This window comes from Felis catus, chromosome D2 (genome assembly GCF_018350175.1).
Source record: "Felis catus isolate Fca126 chromosome D2, F.catus_Fca126_mat1.0, whole genome shotgun sequence".
In the NCBI taxonomy this organism is placed as follows: Eukaryota; Metazoa; Chordata; class Mammalia; order Carnivora; family Felidae; genus Felis; species Felis catus.
In genome coordinates, this window is record NC_058378.1 from 11592737 (window position 1) to 11616232 (window position 23496).

At 38.3% G+C, this 23496-nt stretch overlaps 1 protein-coding gene across 9 annotated transcripts in view; it reads right to left on the reverse strand.

Annotated features, from left to right (window-relative positions):
* RYR2 (ryanodine receptor 2) overlaps positions 1 to 23496 on the reverse strand; it is a 757942-nt gene that overhangs the window by 437545 nt on the left and 296901 nt on the right. For all 9 annotated transcript variants that reach the window (XM_023240368.2, XM_023240367.2, XM_023240360.2 and 6 more), the window contains 4 exons: positions 19436 to 19450; positions 12104 to 12178; positions 8730 to 8808; positions 5372 to 5484 (listed from right to left, as the gene is read on the reverse strand). In XM_023240368.2, the coding sequence (XP_023096136.2) occupies positions 5372 to 5484; positions 8730 to 8808; positions 12104 to 12178; positions 19436 to 19450 (282 nt within the window). The remainder of the gene's footprint in view (positions 1 to 5371; positions 5485 to 8729; positions 8809 to 12103; positions 12179 to 19435; positions 19451 to 23496) is intronic.

Here is a 23496-nt window from a genome sequence, read left to right on the forward strand (position 1 = left end):
ACAATGGGGGTGGGGAGGAGGGTTAAGACGCAATTTTCAAATCCTATCTAAACCTAAGGATAAATAATACATACGAGAGGACCATAAAAATATGAAAGTTTCAGTCTGCTGAATAAAGTCCAAAAAATGTCCTTAAGATCGTATTGCAGCACATAAACTACCTTAATAATGCCCACTCTTCTCAAGAAAATATTCTCTGGGCATAACTATTCTGGATGTCTCTAATTAATTTTGCTGCTTAAACAGCTAAGGGAAATCTAAAGACACACAACATCGTCAGACCTGTCGGATGAAATATTCAGAAAGCAGTAACAGTTGCAATTACTGAAACTAAGACGAGTTGTCCTTAAAGCAAAACAGATGTTGTCAGAGGTTGAAAGCAAAGTTGGCCTTAGGCTGAAACATGTAACTATTCTAGAATTTACATGCTTACAGTAGCATCAACCCACCAGCAAAAGTGGAGGGGCCTGGGGCCTCCTCCACTCCTTCATGTCACCGTGACCTTTGTGTTAGTGACTCTTCAGATCGAATACACACAGGAGTCAGCTGAGGATCTTGTCCAAACATGCATATTTGAACCCAGGAAGTGTGGAGGGGCCAACCAAGGCTGCTGGCCCCAAAACGGTGTTTTGAGTAACAGGACATTGTATGATAGAATCACAAAATCTCAGAAGTAAGAGAGGATATTATAAATCATCTTATGGGAGTTCTTTTTTTTTTTTTTAATATTTACTTATTTTTGAGAGAGAGAGACACAGACAGAGCCTGAGTAGGGGAGGGGCAGAGAGCAAGGGAGACACAGAATCTGAAGCAGGCTCCAGGTTTTGAGCTGTCAGTACAGAGTCCAACATGGGGCTCAAACCTATAAACCATGAGATCATGACCTGAGCTGAAGTTGGACATTTAACCGACTGAGCCACCCACACTCCCCTATGGGAGTTCTTAACCAAAACTCCACTTAGAGAACGTCTAGTTTTCCTTGTAATCCTATGTATATGTTTCATGTATTTTAAAATATTGATGACAAGCGGTCAATAAGCTTCATCAGATTACCAAAGGGGTCTATGGCCCCTAAATTTTTAGGAATATCTGAATTCAACCCTTATGGGATGCATTCATTCAACACAAATATTTCTCTCTTAAGTGTCAGGCACCTGGGTCCTGGTGAGCAACATTCTGGATACATTAGCATCCAGTGACAGGAAACACAAGTACATAAGACATATCACCCCTCGGGCTTCATTTTCTCCTTCTGAGAAAAAATAAGGGGCACAGAATAGACACTCTTTCCGAAAGGAATATTCTATGATTCCATCATTGGAGCCACCGAGAGAGAGAGAAAAAAAAAAAGGCTCAAAGTAAATAAAAATGGTTGCTGCAAAATAATTAGCTTGAAAAGATTTATGATCGCTGTCCTTTTTAGTTATCAGTATTTTATGCACCTTGAGGAAATTCAGCAACTTCTTATGTAGTCAAAACACCTTGTACTTCTGAGAAATTCAGAGATGGGTAGGGGAATGGTGGGGAAATTCTTATGAACCCGAGAATGCCTTATTTAAGCATCTGCCGACCACTCTTTAGATTGTGGGGTTCAGCTTTGCCTAATTACTTTCAGACAATGGCAATGTTTTCATGGATCTTTAAAAAATCTGTATGTTTCTATAGGTGACCTAATTAAGAAAAAATTAGTCAAAAAATCAATGTTTCCAATGCAAGTAATCCAATCCATGGATTGAAGACTTCTATGTGTACCAGGGTGATCTGATGTCTTTCTAAACCAATAAAAGTTGTTGTGTATGCTTTACTTTGTTCAGTTTGAAATAGATTCACAGTCAGCACTACCTACACGGCCATGTTTTCTCTATTTTAAGTTGTGTATCTGTCTTATATTTAAGCTGCTTTGTCAATTCTTCTTAAAAGAAAAAAAGTAAACAGTTCCAATAGGGACACAGGGATTTTGTTTTTCTCCTTGGATATCCTGAAAAGAGGATGAAGGTATCATTCCATATGAGAATATGAAACAGCAAGGTGAGAAAAGACCATATTTGGATGAGCGGTTTGCAACAACTTATTTCTAGAAATAAGACCCCTTATTCCTTGGAAATCACGTGCAGAGAAGCAACATACGAAGTAGAGGGCACAGCCTGGGCTGCTTGGTGTCCAACACAGCGCCCTCTTCTGTCCACGGGGCACGGCTGCAGAGGACAGGGTGAAAATCAATCGTGTAAAGTCAATTTTACCCATTAGCACCCCAGCAGTTGTAAGCTTTATTAGAGTACCCAAAGCCCAATTCAGCTTAACCATCTCTGTTAGTGGAGGAAAATTAGATCAAAGGTCCACAGGCACTAATGACTAGAAAGTTATAAAATCAATGGCTGGAAAAGTTTATTTTAAGTAGTTATTTTTAACGAATGTGTTTTCAGCCAAAGTTATTATTTACTTTTAAACACATCAGCAACTTCTCAGAATGTGCACCTGGCTTTCCACGGTAGACCTCTATTTCAAATCAGCTCTATTACTCCCTTTACTCCTGCCTTCCCGACTTCTTCTGGTTAAGTATCTGCAGCGTCGTTAGCCATTCTCCACAAGGACAAATCTCCCAAGTAAACAGTGATAGTAACTCACTAAGCAACTCTCTGGTTTGGATCAAAGAATTTCATCTTTTTAACACCCCTGTGAATTACGTTCTTTATTATCACCATATTGCAGGTGAGGAAAGTGAGGGTTTTAAGAAGTTCCATGATTGGCCCAGGCTCATACTTAGCAGGCCCTACACTAATAAACAGATATTTATACACAGAGCCCATTTTTAGTTATTTAGGCGCAGTATATGGGTTATTCCAGCTGCTGCTATTCCAAAATCCTTTTGCTCCCTCACTATTTACCCTTATCACACTTTCTCCAGATTCTTGTCATCAACGACAGCAAGAGTGTGAAATAATTAACCATCCCTATGCCCTATACCCAAAACCCAAACTGTAACACATACTTACTGCCTTACAATATTCTTCCACAGTTCCCTATGTATTTGGTTCGCTTCTTCCACTAATTCTTTGAGGGCAGAAAGCAGGTGCAATGTGCCCTTGGTCTTTCCTGCAGTTTTTACGACACGCTAGGTACACAGAGATGAACACTGAAAGCACTGACTTCGTGCCCAAACAAAAGCGAAATCTGAACAGCCCGGGTGACCACTGTTTGTAGCTCGCTAAAAGCATACCAGAAAAGGAACCTGGGTGAACTGGCTAAACTGGAGCTGGAAAATAATTCGTGAATTTCATTGATCATGAGATTTATTTCTAAAGGCAAGAGAAGGTGAACCTCATGCATTATGATTATTGATACTATTCGTCTAAGTGCTTTTTTTTTTAATTTTTTTTTCAACGTTTTTTATTTATTTTTGGGACAGAGAGAGACAGAGCATGAACGGGGGAGGGGCAGAGAGAGAGAGGGAGACACAGAATCGGAAACAGGCTCCAGGCTCCGAGCCATCAGCCCAGAGCCTGACGCGGGGCTCGAACTCACGGACCGCGAGATCGTGACCTGGCTGAAGTCAGACGCTTAACCAACTGCGCCACCCAGGCGCCCCTTAGTGCTTTTGAAATCATACCTTATTCACATTCATTATCTGATTGGTTCATCCTAGTAAACTTGTGTTAAATATAAGCACCAGCATTTTGCAAGTGGGAAAGCCAGAATTCAGGGAGTTCAGGGAATTAGTGGCAGAAGGGATGCTAGAAGCATTGTCCCCAGTGAGATTCCGAGTTTTCTACTCCTTCAGTACCTAACAATGGCATCCCGCCAGGTAAACTCTGCTATGTCGTGGGAAGTACAAATTGTACAGCAAAAACATGCACAGTCATGTCCAAATCAAAATAAGATATGTATACATTTAAAAGCATGCAATGATTATTTTTAGCTGCTACTGGTTTCCAAGTAAAATTACAACTCCAAAGATCTATCTCCTGATCAAGATGTACAGCACCTTCACAGACACAGCATGTGCATACAGCAAGGGCTTAATAAATGCTTCTTTGACAAGCTGACATGTCTGTATTATCCCAGAAGCATGGGTGGTGCCCACTTCCACCCACACTGGTCAAGAGACAAAAGGAGAGAAACACTCCAGGCCTCCCTTTGGCTGTCCAACATTAGATGTTCCACTTAATGTAACAGTCCTGTGAGTTAGACCATCACTGTTCCATCATTTCCTGGTCTTTACCATTACCTCTTTCCACAGAGCAAGTGAAACAAAACCGTTCTTCCGAGATACGTCTCAAAATTGGAACGAAATGTGTTGATAAGCACAATCTGACTCCCAACAGCCCAAACCCACCCTATTTCCATGTTCCCAGAGCAAGGGGCACCAGCTACCTTCTTGATCTTAAATCGACTGCGCAAAAAGGGTTTCTTTTCATTTATGGCAGTGGGAATACACTTTCTGTAAATCAGTGTCTGCTTAACTGCTACAATGTTCCATTTCTGATTTTTATTTCTATCATCATCCACTGTGATGTTTGGAAGTTTTTTATATAAATATTCTTGGAAAGTTTATAATTTATACTTTTTTTTTCTTTAATATTTATTTATTTATTTAAGTAATCCCTACAGCTAGCGCGGGGCTCGAACTCACAAACCCTAAGATCAAGAGACACATGGCGCACCGACCAAGCCAGCCAGGTGCCTCTGTTGAGTTCCTTTTTCAACCTCAAAATAAAAAGAATACTTTGCACTGGCATCCTTCACACTTCCATTGATTTCACTCTTCTGAAAACTTGGGTGCAGCAAAAATACAATTTACTAAGTAAGTTAAATATATAACGGCCTCGCCACAAAAATAAAATACACCTTCAATGATACAATACAAACTTCTTTTTTCACACTCCCATTTTTAACCCCCACCCTCTGAAACCATGCCGTGTCAATGAGAGACCGGAACTGGTTTTTATTTCATCTATTTCTCCTTTGTCAACATGGCACAAGTTCCTCATGTACTAATTTGCTTTCGTACATGTCAAAACAGGTAATCACAATCCCCTTAACACAGCCTTCGGTGGGCACAAAATAAAGTCCGTGGAATTTTGAATTCCTGATTAGACTGCATTTGCATGTCATTAATAAAATAACCTGAGAACAGATGCTGTCAGTATCATGAACACACAAACTAAGGGCACAAGGGAAGCCTGTCTAAATAAACCCGGGAAGCCACACTTGCACACAGGTCACATTATCCCCTTAAAGTTATTTATAACTCATCAAAGAGAGGTACAGCCTTGTCTCTAAGCAATTTCGTTAGGGAATTTGCAGTCTTGGGTTTACGGTGAAAACTTCATGGACCCAACACCCAACACCCGACCCCTCCTGCCACACTTACCAGGTACCTCTCAGAGGACACACTGACTAAGATGAGGTCATCTCCAACGCGCACCTTTTCTCCTTCCGACCTCTGCTTGGAGGCAGGATGAATAGTCCACCAACAAGCCTCACCTGCAGGACGATTGGAAAGGGGAAACACGAAGAGATGCCTCTTACTTTAAAATCGATTTTGTCTGCCAGCGCCTCCAAAATGAAAGAGTCTTTCATAAAATAAGTCTTCAAGTCGGTCTCCCGATAAATAAATAAAATGGTTCTTGGGGCGCCTGGGTGGCGCAGTCGGTTAAGCGTCCGACTTCAGCCAGGTCACGATCTCGCGGTCCGGGAGTTTGAGCCCCGCGTCAGGCTCTGGGCTGATGGCTCAGAGCCTGGAGCCTGTTTCCGATTCTGTGTCTCCCTCTCTCTCTGCCCCTCCCCCGTTCATGCTCTGTCTCTGTCCCAAAAATAAATAAACGTTGAAAATGGTTCTTCTCACCCAGCTTTCAGAAGTTTGAAAGTTCACTTGCAGTTTACTGCAAGTTCATCTGGTAGACCACGGAACTCCAAAGACCGAGGCCAAATTAGCTTAGGGTAAAGACAGGGTCAAATGCAATGGAACCCGGTTGTGACATTTTGGGAAGTTTGGTGTCTCCCTCCCCACCCCACCGCCCCCCACACTGAGAATTGCTTACAAGGTATTTATTTACGGTACCATATGGTCAAATCTACCAATCATGCTGGTCTTACTGCATTCCTTCTATAATCACATGTTCCTTGCTCTCTGTAATAACCTCTAGTTTTCTGGCACATGATTTTCAAAAGGACTTGGCGTTTGTAATGTGACAGTTGCATTACAGCATTTTAAAAACTCTGTACTTTGGGGGGATGCTAATTAAAAGTAGATGCAAAGTGTTGTCACTGAAATGTTACTATCCTGTGCCTTGTTTTCTTTTTTATTTTACTTTTTAAAAAAATTCTTAATATTTATTTATGAGAGAGAGGTTGAGACAGAGTGAGCACAGGAGGAACAGAAAGAGAGGGAGACACAGAATCCAAAGCAGGCTCCAGGCTCTGAGCTGTCAGCGCAGAGCCCGATGCGGGGCTTGAACTCACGAATCATGAGATCAGGACTTAAGCTGAAGTTGGATGCTTAACCAACTGAGCCACCCAGGAGCCCCTTATTTTTTATTTTCAAATGTGGTAGTTTCTACTTATCTAAGGATAAAATATAAGAGAATCCTACTATAGAAGGATACATCTTAAAAATATCTGGGTACACATTAACTCAAATAATTTCTTCCAGAACAAGTCAAGCATAAGCCTCCTGAGCCACACATCAATCCATTCTTCAGTCCCATTAGCTAAAATATAAACTTAAGCAAACAATTCTTCAATGTGTTTAAAGTTCCTTTTAAAATCTAAATCTAAGTTCTATCTAAAATTGAAGTAGGGTTTTAGTGATCTCTGTTATCTAATACTCATTCTGCCCCTTTGACCAGCTTTATTATTTTTCAGGACACGTATTTTTTTTCTTCTTCACCAATTCCCCAAAGCCAGAATAAGTTCCATAACAGCAGGGGCTTTGTGTTTTTGTTCACCGGGGTTTCCCCAGCTGCTACTAGCATATTGTAGGCACTAAATAAAAATTCACTTTGCAAAAATGTGTAAATTAATCATCAAATACCACTTCTTAAGCATTCTTACAGCCAACATGTCATGTGCCCTGAGATGCTTTCCTTATATGGACCATAGTCTTACTTGAATGTCACCTTGCAGGGTTTTTTATCTTTATTCACTCAATTCACATTTTTAGGGTTGCAGGGAGTTTTTCATTCATTCACTCAAATGTTTATAAAGCAACCACACTCTGTCAATCACTGCTTTAGAAGTTGGGGATACACAGTAAACAAGGAATGAAAAGTTATCTGCCTTGTGAGTTTAATTCTCACAAGGCAGGCAGACATCAAGCAATAAATATAATAATTCAGCAATTCAGATGATGTAAAAAGCTACGGGAACACAGTACACCATAAAGGGATCACACACTGGCAAAGGGACTGCCTTATTTTGTTGTTTTGACGATTATATAATCATCTCAGTGTATGAAAACAAACTCTAGATCGTACATGTCTTTGACTCTTTTTGAGAGAGACATAACTAAAGACTTTTTCATGTCGATGTTGCTGAAGTAAATTAAAATGAGGAAACATTTCAAAACTAGCAAAAATGCAGAGAAATGATCAAGCTTCTAAAAATAAAAATAATATTCCTCGTTTTGGTGCCTGGGGTTCTGGAATCTGTCATGCATGGTGATGTGTTGGTCTATGAAAAGTTAATTAGGTTGGTGAATATTTATCTTTATCCACTGGTTGTCTGTGAAAATTTTAGAAGGTGGTATTTTATTTTATTTTGAAAAATTTATTTTATTTATTTATTTTGAGGGGGAGAGGGGAGAGAGAGAGTGAGCAAGAGAATCCTAAGCAGGCTCCACACTGTCCACGCAGAGCCCAATGTGGGGCTCAAACCCACAAACTGTGAGATCATGACCTGAGCTGAAATCAAGAGTCAGTGGTTTAACTGACTGAGCCATGCAGGTGCCCCTGGGGAATTATTTAAAAAGGAGGAAAGGGGAGAGGTGTGAGGGGATAGCTTGATCCCTCCCCTGAAAGAAAGTACTCAATAAGACTTGGTCTGTTTCCTTCCTTTGTTTTCTACTTGGTCTTTATTTTTATTTTTAATTCCAATTTTTCATTTAATTCCATAAAGTTTTAATTGGTTTATTTTTAATTTAATTTTAATTTTTTTTAATTTTCAACGCATGCTCATTGTAAAAGATAAGATAATCAAATTGTACAGAGGCATATAAAGCGTAAAGTCCTCACAGCACTGAGAACAGAAACACCAACAGAGTCTATGTTCTCCTACTTTGATTCTCTCCAAGGGTAAATTGTGTTAATGTATGCATTTTCTGTTTCAAAATATAAAAATATATGTGTATTTGGACAGATATGTAGCCCTATAGACGGAGAAATGAGGCAGACTTTCATTTTTGACCTTTTTGTTGGAATCCTGACATGAAGCATGCTACATTTTTTAGACTTAAAACGTAGTAAATATTGTATTTGTATCCAAATCCCTAAGAAGAATGTTTGAGGTACAGTTTGAGTAACCAGTTAATTATGTGGGAACGACCAACCAATAGAAACAATATACACTTCCTCCTTCTACTAAAAATCTTCCTTAGAAAGTCATTCGCTTTTTTCTTGACTCCATCCATAAGAACATTTATCTAATGGATCTCCACGGCTTACAACTTCTCCCAGTCCAATCCCTGCCATGCTCTCTCTGAGCACAGCCTCACTGGGGCCCAAGGCGCTCACCTGTTGTGTCCTCTTGCAAGCCAACATCAAAGGCCAGTTTATCAGTTGAAGACCGGGAGGTGGACAGACAGCACAGGTACTGCAAGACACAGAGTCAGTAGTTGTTGCTAAACATTTATGGTCCTGTGGGAGTTTAATTCTGATGCGTCATTTGCTATCATCAGTCTATCTCTGCTCTATCAGTCTTCTCCTTCACATCTGGATGCTTCTGTGCACAGCCCCGATTTTTCATTGTGAGGGAAAACAACACTCATATGGCATTCATTAGGAGCAATGCTCTAAGGGAGATGCAGTCCTTTTTCTCCTCACGAAAAGACTTAGGAAATGTGTTCTGTCAGTAAAAGAAAACACATAACTGGGGATATGTTTGTACATCTCCCTTCATGTGATATTCATGATCGTAAGCAAAAGTACAACCTGATCTGACAGAAATCTTTCTCCCAAACAGAAATTTGAAAACTATTCACTCTCATCTTCTAGTTCTGGTTTCATTTTTGAAATTTTAACTCTCGGGGAACCTAGGTGGCTCAGTCGGTTGAGCGTCCGACTTTGGCTCAGCTCATGATCTCAAGGTTCGTGGGTTTGAGCCCCGCGTCGGGCTCTGTGCTGACAGCTCAGAGCCTGGAGCCCGCTTCGGGTTCTGTGTCTCCCTCTCTCCCTGCCCTTGTCTCCCTACTTCTCTCTCTCAAAAGAATGAATGAATGAATGAACAAACAAACATTAAAAAAAATTTTTTTAATAAAATAAAATTTTCACTCTCTGAAATTCATCTGAATTCATTTTGGTGTGCAGCATGTCACCTCCCTGAAGTGAGGTTCTATCACATGTATACGTGTGTGTGATTCCCTATGAGTAACTGAACTCTTGCAACACCATCATCTCCTTCCCTCTCCCCCCACCTCCTTAAGTTTCCCTAACTGTATATGCTTGAACATAAAGTCTAGCATAATTTTTCAGTCCACCTTCCTGAACCGTACCCCAACCTCAGAAATCTTGCAAACTGGTATAAGAATGAGGACACAAGGATGAACGTAGTATAAGGTCAAGATACACTATCATCTACCTAACAAGCGCACTGCCAGCAAGACCAGGAGCCCTGCAAAGAGTACTCAGAGACAATTCTGGGGATGGAGCAAGTCCAGACCTCTCAGAGTTACTGAACAAATAAGGCAAAGCCTAGAAAATTCCTTCTATGAAATAGGATCCACCCACCTCAGTGGGAGTCAGTAACTGTGAAGAGGCAGGAGTGAATCAATTGGGGCAGATGTGCCGGCACATTAAGTGGAAGTCAGTGCCATGGGGATGTAAAATGAAATTAACATGGAGATTCCAATTCTGCCTTTTGTCTACAAAACACTGGCTCCCAAAATTATAGAAAAGTTGCTTTGAGGGTCCTCAAAAATGTTCTGAGCCAGTGTAGGACTGTGAGTCTCACCTTGAGAAATGCTGCCCATGGTGATACCTGAGGTTCATAGACTTTAGCTCTAAACATATTAAGTGTCTTCCTTTATCTTATTAAAGTCTTCTGTTACATCCTGCAATAATTACAGTACTGGGTACTATAAATATTACCATAAATTCTCTCTTCCAATAATATTCACAGCAACTATGAGGTAGGTAATATAATTATTCCACTGAATTTTCATTAAGTTCCAAGAGAACAAGGATATGATCTTATTCACTACTATACCCAGCACCTAAAACAGTACCTAGCACACTTGAGAAAGTGAGTCTGAACCCAGACTGACTGACCAAGTTCTGGAATAGAATTCTTTCCATGAAGTTTTAATGCATGATGGCTGTATGCAAATAGGTTGTATTTATGTATTTATCTAGTATCCAGCCACTTTACTCGAGTATTTTCCTAAATTTTATTCCTTATATTGCTGTGTCAGCCAAGAGATCCAGAACCATGTTAATGTACTTTTGGTTTTGTTTATTTGTTTGACTTGGTTTTGTCAAGAACCACCTTAGTGTTTGACAGTTAAGATTGATGTTGGTTATTGAATTGATGTTTATATTTTATCACTGAGAAATTAATCATCAATGCTTAGTTTTTATTAGAAATGGGTGTCGAGTTTTATTAAAACCTTTTTCAATACCTGTTAAGATGATCACAATTTTTCTTATCTGGCCTATTTATATGATGTAGCACATTAATAGAAATGATATTATTAAGTCATCATTAAAATGGTATCTACAGTTTTCCTATACTTCTCTTCCTATACTTTTGAATTCCATTCACCAGAACTTTAGGTCAGATTTTCACACTGGTAATCATGAATAAGACTCAAAATTTTAAGTTTATTTTGAGAGAGAGAGAAAAAGAGCATGAGCAGGGAGGGGCAGAGAGAGGCAGAGCGAGAGAATCCTAAGAAGGTTCTGCGCTGTCAGTGCAGGGCTCAAACACAATGAACTGTGAGATCATGATTTGACGCTTAACCAACTGAGCCACCCACGTGCCCTGAATGACAATTTTTTATATGTTTTTGGGTACTGATATTGAGGCTATGCTTGGTCACCTGTTCTGAAGTGATTTACATAATATCAGAATTATGTAAATCTCTAAAACAGATTTTCTTCATGAAAGAAACAATTATATTATACTTCTAAATGTTGGACCATCATGTATTCATGAAAATATTGATGAAGAATTTAAATAAAGTCCCTACACATTCTTCTCCCATTAACATGATCATGAAGAATTGTGTCATCTGTAATTTCCAAATCTTATAAAATAAATATGTATTGCTTTTACAACCTAATAAAGCTTTTACAAGAGTAGGATAAAACTTTTATGCATTTTACAAAATATATAAAGTAATAATGCATATTATATAACATAAAAGTATATAGAAGTATATCAAGTATATATCTAGATAGACAGATAGATATGTATAGAAGTATATCAAGTATGTATCTAGATAGACAGATATGTATATGAGTATCTACACCTATATGGATAACACTGTGGATATAGACTTTTTCAATGTTATCCTTCAGTAATTTTCTAATAAATGAACTGTTTAATTTCTTTAATTATAAAATTTAATTTTCTAATAAATGAACTGTTTAAAACAAAAACAGAAATGAGAAATATTTATTTGACTCTTACACCTCTGTCTTCTTAAAACCAGTCTATCAAAAATTAAGATAATAAAAAATAGGAGTCGTAAATGATAGAATTGAAGGACTTTACAGATCATCTAAGCTAACTCTTATTTTTTAAATGAGATAAAATAAGGTACAAAGGTATTAAAGAATGCATCCATCCCAATTTATTAATACCATCAATGAAATGCTATTACCAACACTTCCTGCTGATGTATATCTAAATGAGCCCTGTAAGAGATGAAATCAAAGTGCGTACTCACCATGCCACTATAGGAATGGCGTAGCAATATGGCATGTCCGTACAGGAGTGTTCGATGACCACCACCTTGAGCAGTCTACATAGAAAGAAGAAAGGGTCGACAAGAAAAAAAAAAAAGAAAAAAGAGTAAACTTAACTACGTCAATAAAATACTCTCTTGCTATCAAGGAAACATTTAATAGGAAGGAATAAAATAAAAGTAAGCAAAGTGCTGTGATAAGAATGTTTAAGTTGGAATAAGGCTACCAAGAAAAATCTCTACTGAGAGTCTGACAGTTGATCTAGTTCTTGAAGAATGAACTTGATTTTGGTAACTGTAAGTACTTACCAGAATTTGTGATTACTTATTTATAGTTATTTATTGTCTCTATTTCCCATTACATTGTGAGCTGCACTGGGCAGGGACTACGGTACCTTGGTCACCCACTGTACCCCAGGTTGCTGGCAAAGTGCCTGGCACACAATAAGGACTAAATAAATATCTGTTCAAAGAAAGAGAATTCCTAAAGCACAGAATGGATCAAATCATCTACAGGTCTGAAATTGTTTCATGCCTTCCAACTGTTTTTTTTTAAGAGTCCAAATTTTTTAATATGAAATAGAGAAATGCTTCTCAAATTTTAGCATACTTACAAATCACTGGGAAAGCTTACTAGGATAAGGAGGGATGATACTGACTTATGTATACTTTAAGAAGTGAAGAAAGTATATTAGTATCTTTTTTAAAGTTTATTTATTTATTTAGAGAAAGAGACAGAATGTGCACAAGTAGGGGAGGGGGAGAGAGAGAGAATCCAAAGCAGGCTCCATGCTGTCAAGGCAGAGTCCATTGCGGGGCTCGATCTCATGAACCATGAGATCATGGCCTCAGCCAAGATCAAGAGTTGGACGCTTAACCAACTGAGCCACCCAGGTGCCCCAAGAAAGTACGTTAATATACTACTATAGCTCTTTTCACTCAAAAGATACCTGCTTCCTACTGTTCCGTACAACTCCTTAGGATAACTTTTTTTTTACATGTTATGCTCAAAAGACCTCAGAACCATTCTTAAAACAGGTCTTGAAAGGGATTCAAATAAGAAAACCTGCTTTAAAAAAAGGAGAATCGGTTTTTTCATACACTGAGAGCAAAAGGGAAAAATCTACTTTGCAAAATCATATTCCTTCTCAGAACTAGGCACTCTTTGAAAAGTATTCATTTCTTTTAAAATAATGTTTGATTCGTGTCGCCAAGAACAATTTTATTCACCTTGCCTGATGTGGATCACTCTGATAGGAGCTTACCTTTTCATACCACATACAGGTTCCACAGCCAGAAAATACAACTGACCTTGAGTAACAGTCACACCAATCAAAATAAGATTTTTTAAAAATGAAGGACAAGGCCTTAGATTTAACCCAAAAGTGGCAAATGATCCTTTTACTCTAACGCTTTGCTTTAGTTCACTTATATATAATATATACACATACACACACGCGCGCGCGCACACACACACACACATGTAAATGTTCAAATTGGTTAAGGGAGATATTCCAATTACAGATTTTATACAACTAGGCAATTATAGATTTTACACTATAGATTTCCTCACCACTTAAATACAAATTTATGCTGCAGATTTAGTTTTAATAGAACTGAAAAAGTATGCAAATAACCCACACTAAATTAACTTTGTTACTTAAGAGAGCACAATTAACACAAAGTGAATGCAATTTCTGTCACATGGTCCACACTACTTTTTCTCTCATGTCTCATTTTATTTTTTATATTTATTTAAGTCATCTCTATCCCCAATATAGGGCTTGAACTCACGACTCCGAGATCAAGAGTGGCATTCTCTTCAGAAGGAGCCAGCTAGGCACCCCTCTAATGTGTCATTTTAAATGGTACTACTCCAATTGTCTCTAAATCAGAAAAAAATAAAATGTGCAATTTCCACACTTGAGCATATATTGGATAATTGTTCATTCAACAAACATATATGAAAACAATTATGTATGTGAGATTGATTCAAAGAGGTACCTTGGTTCTTTTCTGTGTTTTTTTTATTTTGTTTTTGGATTTGGTTAGTTGTGTCAATATTTTTGTTAAATTTGGCCTGGTCCTTGCTTTAATTTAAGTGAACAAATATTTAGGGACTTCTTCTGATATTGGGAACTTCTGGTACTTTATGAAGTGGCTATACCAAATACTAGCCAGTTCTAGAGTTCTTCCTTCAACACTCTACAACACTGTGCTTCAGGTAGACTGTTGACTTTCCTTGAGAATTTCAATGAGAAAAAGATCATCACTGCTGGGTGATGTATCAGGACCCCAGAACAAAGGTCCATTTTCCCTTTAGCCTCCCAAACCTAAATCTATAAGGACTCAGCTGTATAACCATATTATGCTTTGGGAATCCCGCCAGGACCAACTAGGTTAAGAGTCAATCAAGCTAATGTAGTTCAAGGCTGGCCCCCTTTCAAGAACATACACAGGAAAAAAATAATCTTAGTGGTTTTTGAAGTTAACCTATTAACTGTTTTTTGGACTCTGACATATGGGCAAAGTAAGCATTGCTTTCAATTGTACCAATTTAGAAAAGAAGTAGAAAAATGACATTTTATGTGAGACAAATAGACTTTTAGTTCCCGCGAAAGCCATCTATACTCTAACTAGTCCTGCTAATTCTCCAGTAAGTATCACATGAAAGAAACACTCTGTCCTATGTGTTGGAAGACTACTGTCTGAGAGGCACAGTGCACTTAATGCCAAGGGTATCACGCATAATATTTTCTTATTTTCAATAAGAACTGAAAGCTCTAATTATTCATTTACTCAACAATTATATACTGGATCCCACGTAGTTTCCTTCAAATATTTGCACACTAACAACAAAGAAAACATGTTTAAGAGTTACTTCTTTGTGGGGTGCCTAGGTGGCTTAGCCCGTTAAGCATCCAACTTCGGCTCAGGTCATGATCTCGCAGTCAGTGAGTTTGGGTCCTGCGTCCGGCTCTGTGCTGACAGCTCAGAGACAGCCTGGAACCTGCTTCGGATTCTGTGTCTCCCTCACTCCCTGCCCCTCCCCTGCTTGAGCTCTGTCTCTCTCTTGTGCTCTCAAAAATAAATAAACCTTAAAACATTTGTTTTAAGGAGCTAATTATTTGTATGATTCTTAATGCCTCCAACTATGGGATGCATTATCATCAGATCCTTTTTGTAAAAATATTACCTGGAATTTACAAGTCCTTGAATACATTTCCAAGCATGACTTAGGTTCTACCTGTCCCTGAAAATGCAGCTGCTGGTACCCTAGCCCTGCCTCTAAGGTTGGTTGAGTCTGTGATGTATTTAGTGAGCTGCTGGTCATCAGCCCTTCATGCCCCCCGCCCCCAGCAGAACCAGGATCTGGAAATCAGCTCCCGCTAGACTACTGCGGTCTCCTGTAGATGATGAGGGTCTATGTTAAGGTGCTACTGCCATTTTAGGTGGAAAAAATAACAAAAACATCAACAACTATCATTTCCAAACTCTCTCAGTACTTCTGATGTTGGAGAGCTAACCATCAGTTATTAAAAGGTGAAATGTGACTTTCTGAAAATATCAGCTAAAAACATGTTTTCAGGGGCGCCTGTGTGGCTCAGTCAGTTGGGTACCTGACTCTTGACTTTGGCTCTGGTCATAATCCCAGGGTCACGGGATCGAGCCCCATGTCTGACTCCACACTCAGCATGGAGATTCTCTCTCTCTCTCTCCCTTTATTTCTCTTCCCCTATTCGTGCTCTCTCTCTCTCTCTCTCTCTCTACTTCTCTCCCCCTATTCGTGCTCTCTCTCTCTCTCTCTAAAATTAAACAAAAACAAAAACAAAGAAAGCATGTTTTCAGTTCTGTGTGTGGGTTTGGACCCATTATCCCTGAAATGACTGACACGGTTAATGTTCCACAACAGTGTAAAAAACATGACCTCATGAGCTATAAGTGGATAAAAGAGTCCAGAGTACATTCAAACAAAATCTAATCAACACTGTTGTATGTGTTCTAAACCAGCCTCACTTCAAGTTTTATACAAATTATCTTAATATCAATTTAGTATTATTAGGCATTCCTATGCTTCTGGCTTGCCAGGATCTTACTAAAGATGTCCAATTAGGGGACCCATATTGTAAGTAAAAGCTTTGATGTACATGCTTCTATGTTTACATTTATTTAGAACAATATGCCATCACGGGATATAATTTATTCATGCTACCCTCTGTGGGAAGAGGGACAAATTGGATCATTGTAACTACATTTGACGTATGAGCAGAAAAGCATGAAACATAAAATCATAATAGCAATGACTAAGATACTGAAGAGGTTTATACACACAAAAAACTACTGGCACTGTGTTTCTGTTGTTTTGGTGTTGTTGTTGTTGTTGTTTTGGCTCTGTGTTCTTTAAATATGTGTTTGTATTATATATTGGCTTATTAGCATGTCTCCCCTATTATTACTCTTTAACACTATCTAATTTACTAACTGTATAATATCTAAATACTTTAAGTTTTCTGTTTTTCTATTTTTTTCTGTATAAAAATGCTATGTTAATAAATGTAGGACATCATCATTCCAGGCCCTTATTAGGCAAAAAGGTTGTTTTTGTAATAAGTCAGACCACAGCATTTTTCTGTATTCCTTGACTGCTATGACATAACATGCCATTTTAGAAGTAAAACAATGAAATCTTAAAAGGAATTTGTTACTGCAGGTGATCCTTGAATACACGCCAAAATATGAAACAACAGACAAGAACAAGAAATTTGTATTAGAGAACTTCTTTCATTGTGCTCAGATATTTAAGCAGAGAAGCTTTTAAGTTTACCTTCAAATCCTAATAGTCAAATTTGGGAAATGAGTTGTTCCAGGGAGAAAAGTGGAAAAATACCTCCATGCTTAAACTTTTAAATCATCTGACAATGACCTAAAAAATGCAAATGTGAACGGCACAAGATCAAAGTGGAATCACACAGAATTGGGGGGCATGGTATTCCGGTCAACCTACGGGTCCCCAGCAGCAGGACACAGACACTCACAGCCCTGCCTTCTTTAATAGGGAATCACGTAATAGATTCACAAGATGATTATAATAACTGATGAGAAATCTGTCTTTGGTGCAGAGTAAATGTGTCTGACGAAGCCAGTTGAACACTGTCAAGATGGCCATTTGGCATTGGATGGTGTACCTCTGATAGGTGTCTTAACCTAAAGGTCTCCTGGGGAAGCAGACCGAAGGTCTATTAACCAACCGCTGCATCAAGAGTAGAAATGGGCTCTCACCACAAGGAAACATCTGTCTGGTTCTAGGAGGTTAAACAATGCCTGTCCAGGTATGAAACCCAAAGCAAATCACGATTGGAAGATGAAAGCTAAAGAAAATTCGGCATCTTTTCCCGTTTAAGTGGCTTAAATTGCTATAACTTCACACATATACCCTCGGCTTAGCTTCTAACCTCTCTGGATCATCCAATGCAGTTACAAAAATAAGCCATCGGGCTTCTGGCTTTGCAGTTAAAGGGAATTAGACCCTAATTAAATTATTCCAGGTATGCTACCTGGTTTGAATTGATTCTACATCATCTTTATTTTTTTTAATTTACATTTTAGGTAGTTAATGTACTGTGCAATATTGGTTTCAGAAGTAGAACTTGTCTGGTCACTACTCGTCTCCTACACGCAGTGCTCCCCACACGTGCCCTCCTCCATTCTACATCATCTTTCTGTTTGCACTGAGTTTTCTATGAACCTGCTCTCATGAAAACGCTTGAAAGAGAAGTTTAAGGTAACCATCCCATTCATCCTCTTCCAAGGGGAAGTAGATATGACATTGGATAAGAGACTGGTATGATAAAACGGCAAGATGGAAAAAAGGGCAGTCTAAATGCAGATTTGGCAAGAAAAACAATTTTTCAAACCCCATTTCATTAGGTACGTATTCATATCTGCAAGGAGAGGACATACTCATGTTTTGCTGCTATTTATACCATTTCCCAACTACAATGCTTGTTTCATGATGTTTAATTAAGTGGTTAATGTCCTCTCTTCCCAATGTTAAGGTTATAATAGTATCTTCTATTGTTTGAAATTTAGGAAAATGTTTTGTGTCCTTGATGATAGATGGCTTCAAAGAAGTCATCTGCTCTGACACCCCAACTTTCAAATTCTTAACATTAATGAATAGGTCCAGTTGTGGGGACCCCACAACACTCATAGTACAGAATTTTGGAAAATATGAATGACAGACATAGACTCAAGAGACACTCTACCATGGACACTTTGCTTCCTTTTCTTCCATGCGACCTTTTAAATCTACATCCAGAATTTTGACTTAATAGGTTTCATAGTTTATATCTTTTGAAATGACATTCTTTTGGGGTGCCTGAGTGGCGCAGTTGGTTAAGTGATCTCAAGGTCAGGTCGTGATCTCACAGTTTGTGGGTTTGAGCCCCACGTCGGGCTCTGTGCTGACAGCTCGGAGCCTGGAGCCTGCTTGGGACTCTGTGTCTCCCTCTCTCTCTGCCCCTCACCCACTCACACCCTGTCTCTCTCTCTCTCAAAAATAAGTAAATATTAATAAGAAATTTAAAAAGAAATGACATTCTTTTGGATTTTTAAATTATATTAAGCCTTCACTGAGTGAATACAATAAATTTCTCTACACATTGTTTCTTGGCTTTTCAAATAAAAATTAAATTTCATGAATGTTATATGAGAACAAATGGTAGGTACATAAAAAGAAAACAAAAAACTTCTAGTTTATATATTGAAAGAATGACATTCTGCTCTTCCTCCTCATATTTCCTTCAATAACATGTCATGTATTTTTCTCTCCCCTTTCAACTTGTCTTTTAAGATCTTTCCACTTTTGTAGTTTGGTTAAGAAATGAAAAGGGGTTAAATTATTTTCACTTCTCCTGTAGCAGCTTCATGGTGCCTCTTCCCATCTCCCAGAGTATAAATTTCATATTGTATTCATGCAAGACAGCTTTAAAAGCAAAACAGCCAATATGATCCCCAGAGTGAAAATTCTAAATGGAAAGCTGTGAAAAAAATAAGTTTTGATAGGAGAAATTCCTAACATCGGCTAAATGAAACTTAATGTCGTACAATATGACCCAAAATGTCAAACATTGTTCATTAAGATGTCAAATTTAAATGTGTGATTTATTTAAATTTACAAGTTCCAAAGTTTGATTTAATTTTTAAAAACTTGAAAATGTGAAGAAAAGTGCCACGAATTAAAAAACAAATCCATGTAACCAGATTTAAAACGCACCAAGTATTACATATAGACCAGATGATCCAATGTCTTACCTTCATCATGAATTTCTGTAGGGGCAGAAGGAAAAGAGAGAAAATATTATACATTTTTGCAAAGACTTCTTAAAAATATCTCTTATTTATAAAGATTCCACTGTTCAAAATAGAGTTAATGTGAACAATAAAAAAACTACCACCCTCACTGTGAGATCACAAGAAAACTTAGTATCAACTACATGCTAGAGGAAAGCTGTAGCAGGCAAAACTCTCCTTGAAATTGTCTTTATATCAGTTTTCCCTACTTCTGTGAAAACATGCTGCTGTACTTTAATGCATGATTCGATTTATAACACAGCCACTAAGCACCAAAAGAACCAAAGGTATATTCTGAAAATGATACTCAAAAATGCTTTATAACTTTTTTTTATCTCTTGCATAAAAATGCAGTGATATAAAACAGCAACCCAACAAAGTTTAGTAAAAATAGTGGATTAGAAACAGGTGAGGTGGATTGTAAATTAAGAGGCTGTGATAAGCTGTTTACAGGTCATGCAAACAACAATAAGCAGGTTCTAGATACTACATATTCCGAGATGTGTATTTCAAAGAAAAACCACAAAAACTTTTCTCTTTTTCCCTTAAAATATTTCTCTCCTTATGATTTGCGTATATAATAATAGCTCATTTTACTTCTGCAAAACCTAATTTGTACACACATTTCTTCATTTTTCTTTAGACCCCTAAAATTTGACTGCCTCCTCTTAGAAGAGGTTCACAGATGCCAAAGAGCTAAGAAGGAAAAATAACAATGTATTTCCAAACTTAGGGTTAAATTTAGCTGTCACAGTGTTTAAGTCCTAAAGAGAAAAGATACACACGTTCACATTCATTTTAAAGACAACAGCAAGGGGAAGTTATCTAACATAGTATTTGTAAACACCACAGTTACTTTCCTGAAACATACATGCATAGTAATTTACATGTTACTAAATGGAAACTCTACTTTGACTGGGTTTTTTTTTTCATTTTTAATATTATATTTTTAATGTTGTTTTTAAGTAATCTGTACACCCAACGTGGGACTCAAACTCACAACCCCGATCAAGAGTTGCATGCTGTTCTGAGTGAGACGGACAGGTGACTCTTTAATATCAAAAATTTAAGGAAAATGTGTAAAGAACCATTTCATTCTTAGCTTTAAAAATATAGGCTGTTTGGTTACAATTTTGTAAGTGGTATCAATGGTAAATGACATCAGAAAATGTATTTTCCATGATGAAACTGGCCAATCACATCCTATTATGTAAATATCACTAGATGAGGAATTAGGAAAAATCCTTTTTAAAGCCTTAATTAAAAGAAAAACACAATTCCAAACTTTTGGTACAGATCATAGCTTATAACAGATACTTTATTCATGAGTTTTTGTTTCTGTTTTTGTTTTTTTAATTGAGCTCAGTTTCGGAGATTTTTCCTTGAGAAATGTTCTCAGGCTGATTTTCTGTTTCCTAGGTTAAACTATATCAGAACTGTAATAAATAGAGAAAAGAATGGTCCGGAGAGTCAGAACAGAGGGCTGCTATTTACAGTTCCTAAGTAGTGTCTTAACTACAAGAAGGGCGAGTCACTGGGGAGAGTAATCCTGATATAGGATAAAAGAGAACAAATACTGAAAATTAGCAAAGGCCAAAATATCCATCTTCAGCATGAGAAAGAACAGCTCATGTACCAGACACACATTATCAAAAGATAATCAAAAACATGAAAGATTACTTGCGGCATTACTGACATTAACCTTCTGTGCAAACCACTGGTTGGTCCATTTGGCTCAAGCACAACTGATAACCAAGTGATAACATTATGACAAGTTCAAAGGGGATCACTGGGGAATGAAAAAGCAAGCAAGATACATTAAAACAAAAAGGATATATATGCAATTTTTTTTTTTTTTTTAAATAGGCTCTGAGCCATCAGCCCAGAGCCCGACGCGGGGCTCGAACTCCCGGACCGCGAGATCGTGACCTGGCCGAAGTCGGACGCCTAACCGACTACGCCACCCAGGCGCCCCTATGCAATTTTAATCTCAATGTAAACACTGCCTAGATATGATAAAAAGCAACAGAAAAAAGAGTAACAAAATCCTTTAAAAGGTGCTGACATGATTAAAAGAAGAAACTCATGCCTAAAGATAAATATTGAAGAGAATAGGGTTGATTTAGGTTAGAGAGTATCACCTTATGCTTCCACTTTACTGAAAGAATTATTTATTTCCCTCATGCAAAGGTCATTAGATAAAAGCTAAAATTCTATTAGACAAGATACAGAAACAGAGGACTATAAACGAAGAAGAGTCCAGGCACCAAGGTGAAATGACGCTGCTTTCTGTCTAGAAGAAACTGGTGGAGGATGAAACATAAGGGGGAGATTTTAGTTCTTTAGGGTAAAGGACAAGTGGCAGTAACCCAGTGTTCAAGGGTTAGTGTAAATGACTTCCGAATTGGTAGGTCCGATGAAGCTTCAAACGTGAGCAAGAGCTGGAGGCAGAGCCCCCATTACGCTACGTTCACGTGAACCAGGAAGAGAATTAGACATCCTTGAGCTGTAACTCACAGATAGACGGCCATGAGGGGGGGGGCCAATGGATGGCAAACGGAAGCAGAATAGTCTTTGGTCTGTAAGTTTGTGTCATTTGATCTAGCACAGCTGAGAGACCTGAAGGGCTTTCTTGGCATATGCAAATGATTATGAGTAGGAAAACAAACCAAATAGCAATACTCCTTTAGGAAAATTGTAATCAAACATGGGACATCAAGAGAATGCATAATTACACTCAATCCATTGCTGGTATAAAGAAAGAAACAGTGATTCGGGAGACCGAAAAAGCTCCTCTACCATAACTAGGCCTTTCAGTTCAACTTTGAATTTTTTAAACTGTTATTTCAGTGGTGCCTGGGTAGCTCAGTCGGTTAAGCATCAGACTTCATTTCAGGTCATGATCTCACAAGTTTGTGAGTTCAAGCCCCATGTCGGGCTCTGTGCTGACAGCTCAGAGCCTGGAGCCTCCTTCAGATTCTGTGTCTCCCTCTCTCTGTGCCCCTTCCCTGCTTGTGTTCTCTCTCTCCCTCTCTCCCTCTCTCTCAAAAATAAAAATTAAAAAATTTTAAATAAAATAAACTAAAACAGCTGTTATTTCAGTTTTATGAAATGACAACTGATTTAAAAATGTAATACTTCCATACATGGACCTGTCTTAGAAGTTTTAAAAGAACCTTTACTGAAATAATCTTCTCAAAAATTATATAGATCTGGAATTAGCACAAAATAAACATTTGGGGGCTTGTCACTAAAAAGAATTATCCAATCCAACAATCTGAAAGGCTAGGGCAAAATTTTGATGCAGGAGGACCTTTTAAAATGAAGTTTCCAGGGGCGCCTGGGTGGCGCAGTCGGTTGAGCGTCCGACTTCAGCCAGGTCACGATCTTGCGGTCCGTGAGTTCGAGCCCCACGTCGGGCTCTGGGCTGACGGCTCAGAGCCTGGAGCCTGTTTCCAATTCTGTGTCTCCCTCTCTCTCTGCCCCTCCCCCGTTCATGCTCTGTCTCTCTCTGTCCCAAAAATAAATAAACGTTAAAAAAAAAAAAATGAAGTTTCCACTGAGGGCAGGAAACGTCCCACTTTGCACACAGGCTATCCACTGAATTTCTTATTTGCCATCTTTTCTCTTGCATGTAGCAAGATGCTAGGATTTCTCCATAATCCCCCAACTGGTAACCTCTACTTTGCAAGTGGGGATATACATCTGGTAAATTTCACGATGTTGAAAAAAGAAAAAGACCTCTCACCACCAAAGACTTGAGGTTATTGGTGGCTATCTGTTTAACTGAAGTATAAGTGACAGGCAATGTTTTATTAGTTTCAGGTGTATGACATTGCTTTACCAATGTATAGATTACATAAAGCTCCCCACTGTAAGTGCAGTCACCAAACATTATGACAATATTATTGACTATATTCCCTATGCTGTACTTTTCATCTCGGTGGCTTATTTTATAACTGGAAGTGTGTACCTCTTAATCCGCTTCACCCATTTTGACCATCGCCCCCGCCCCACCGCCA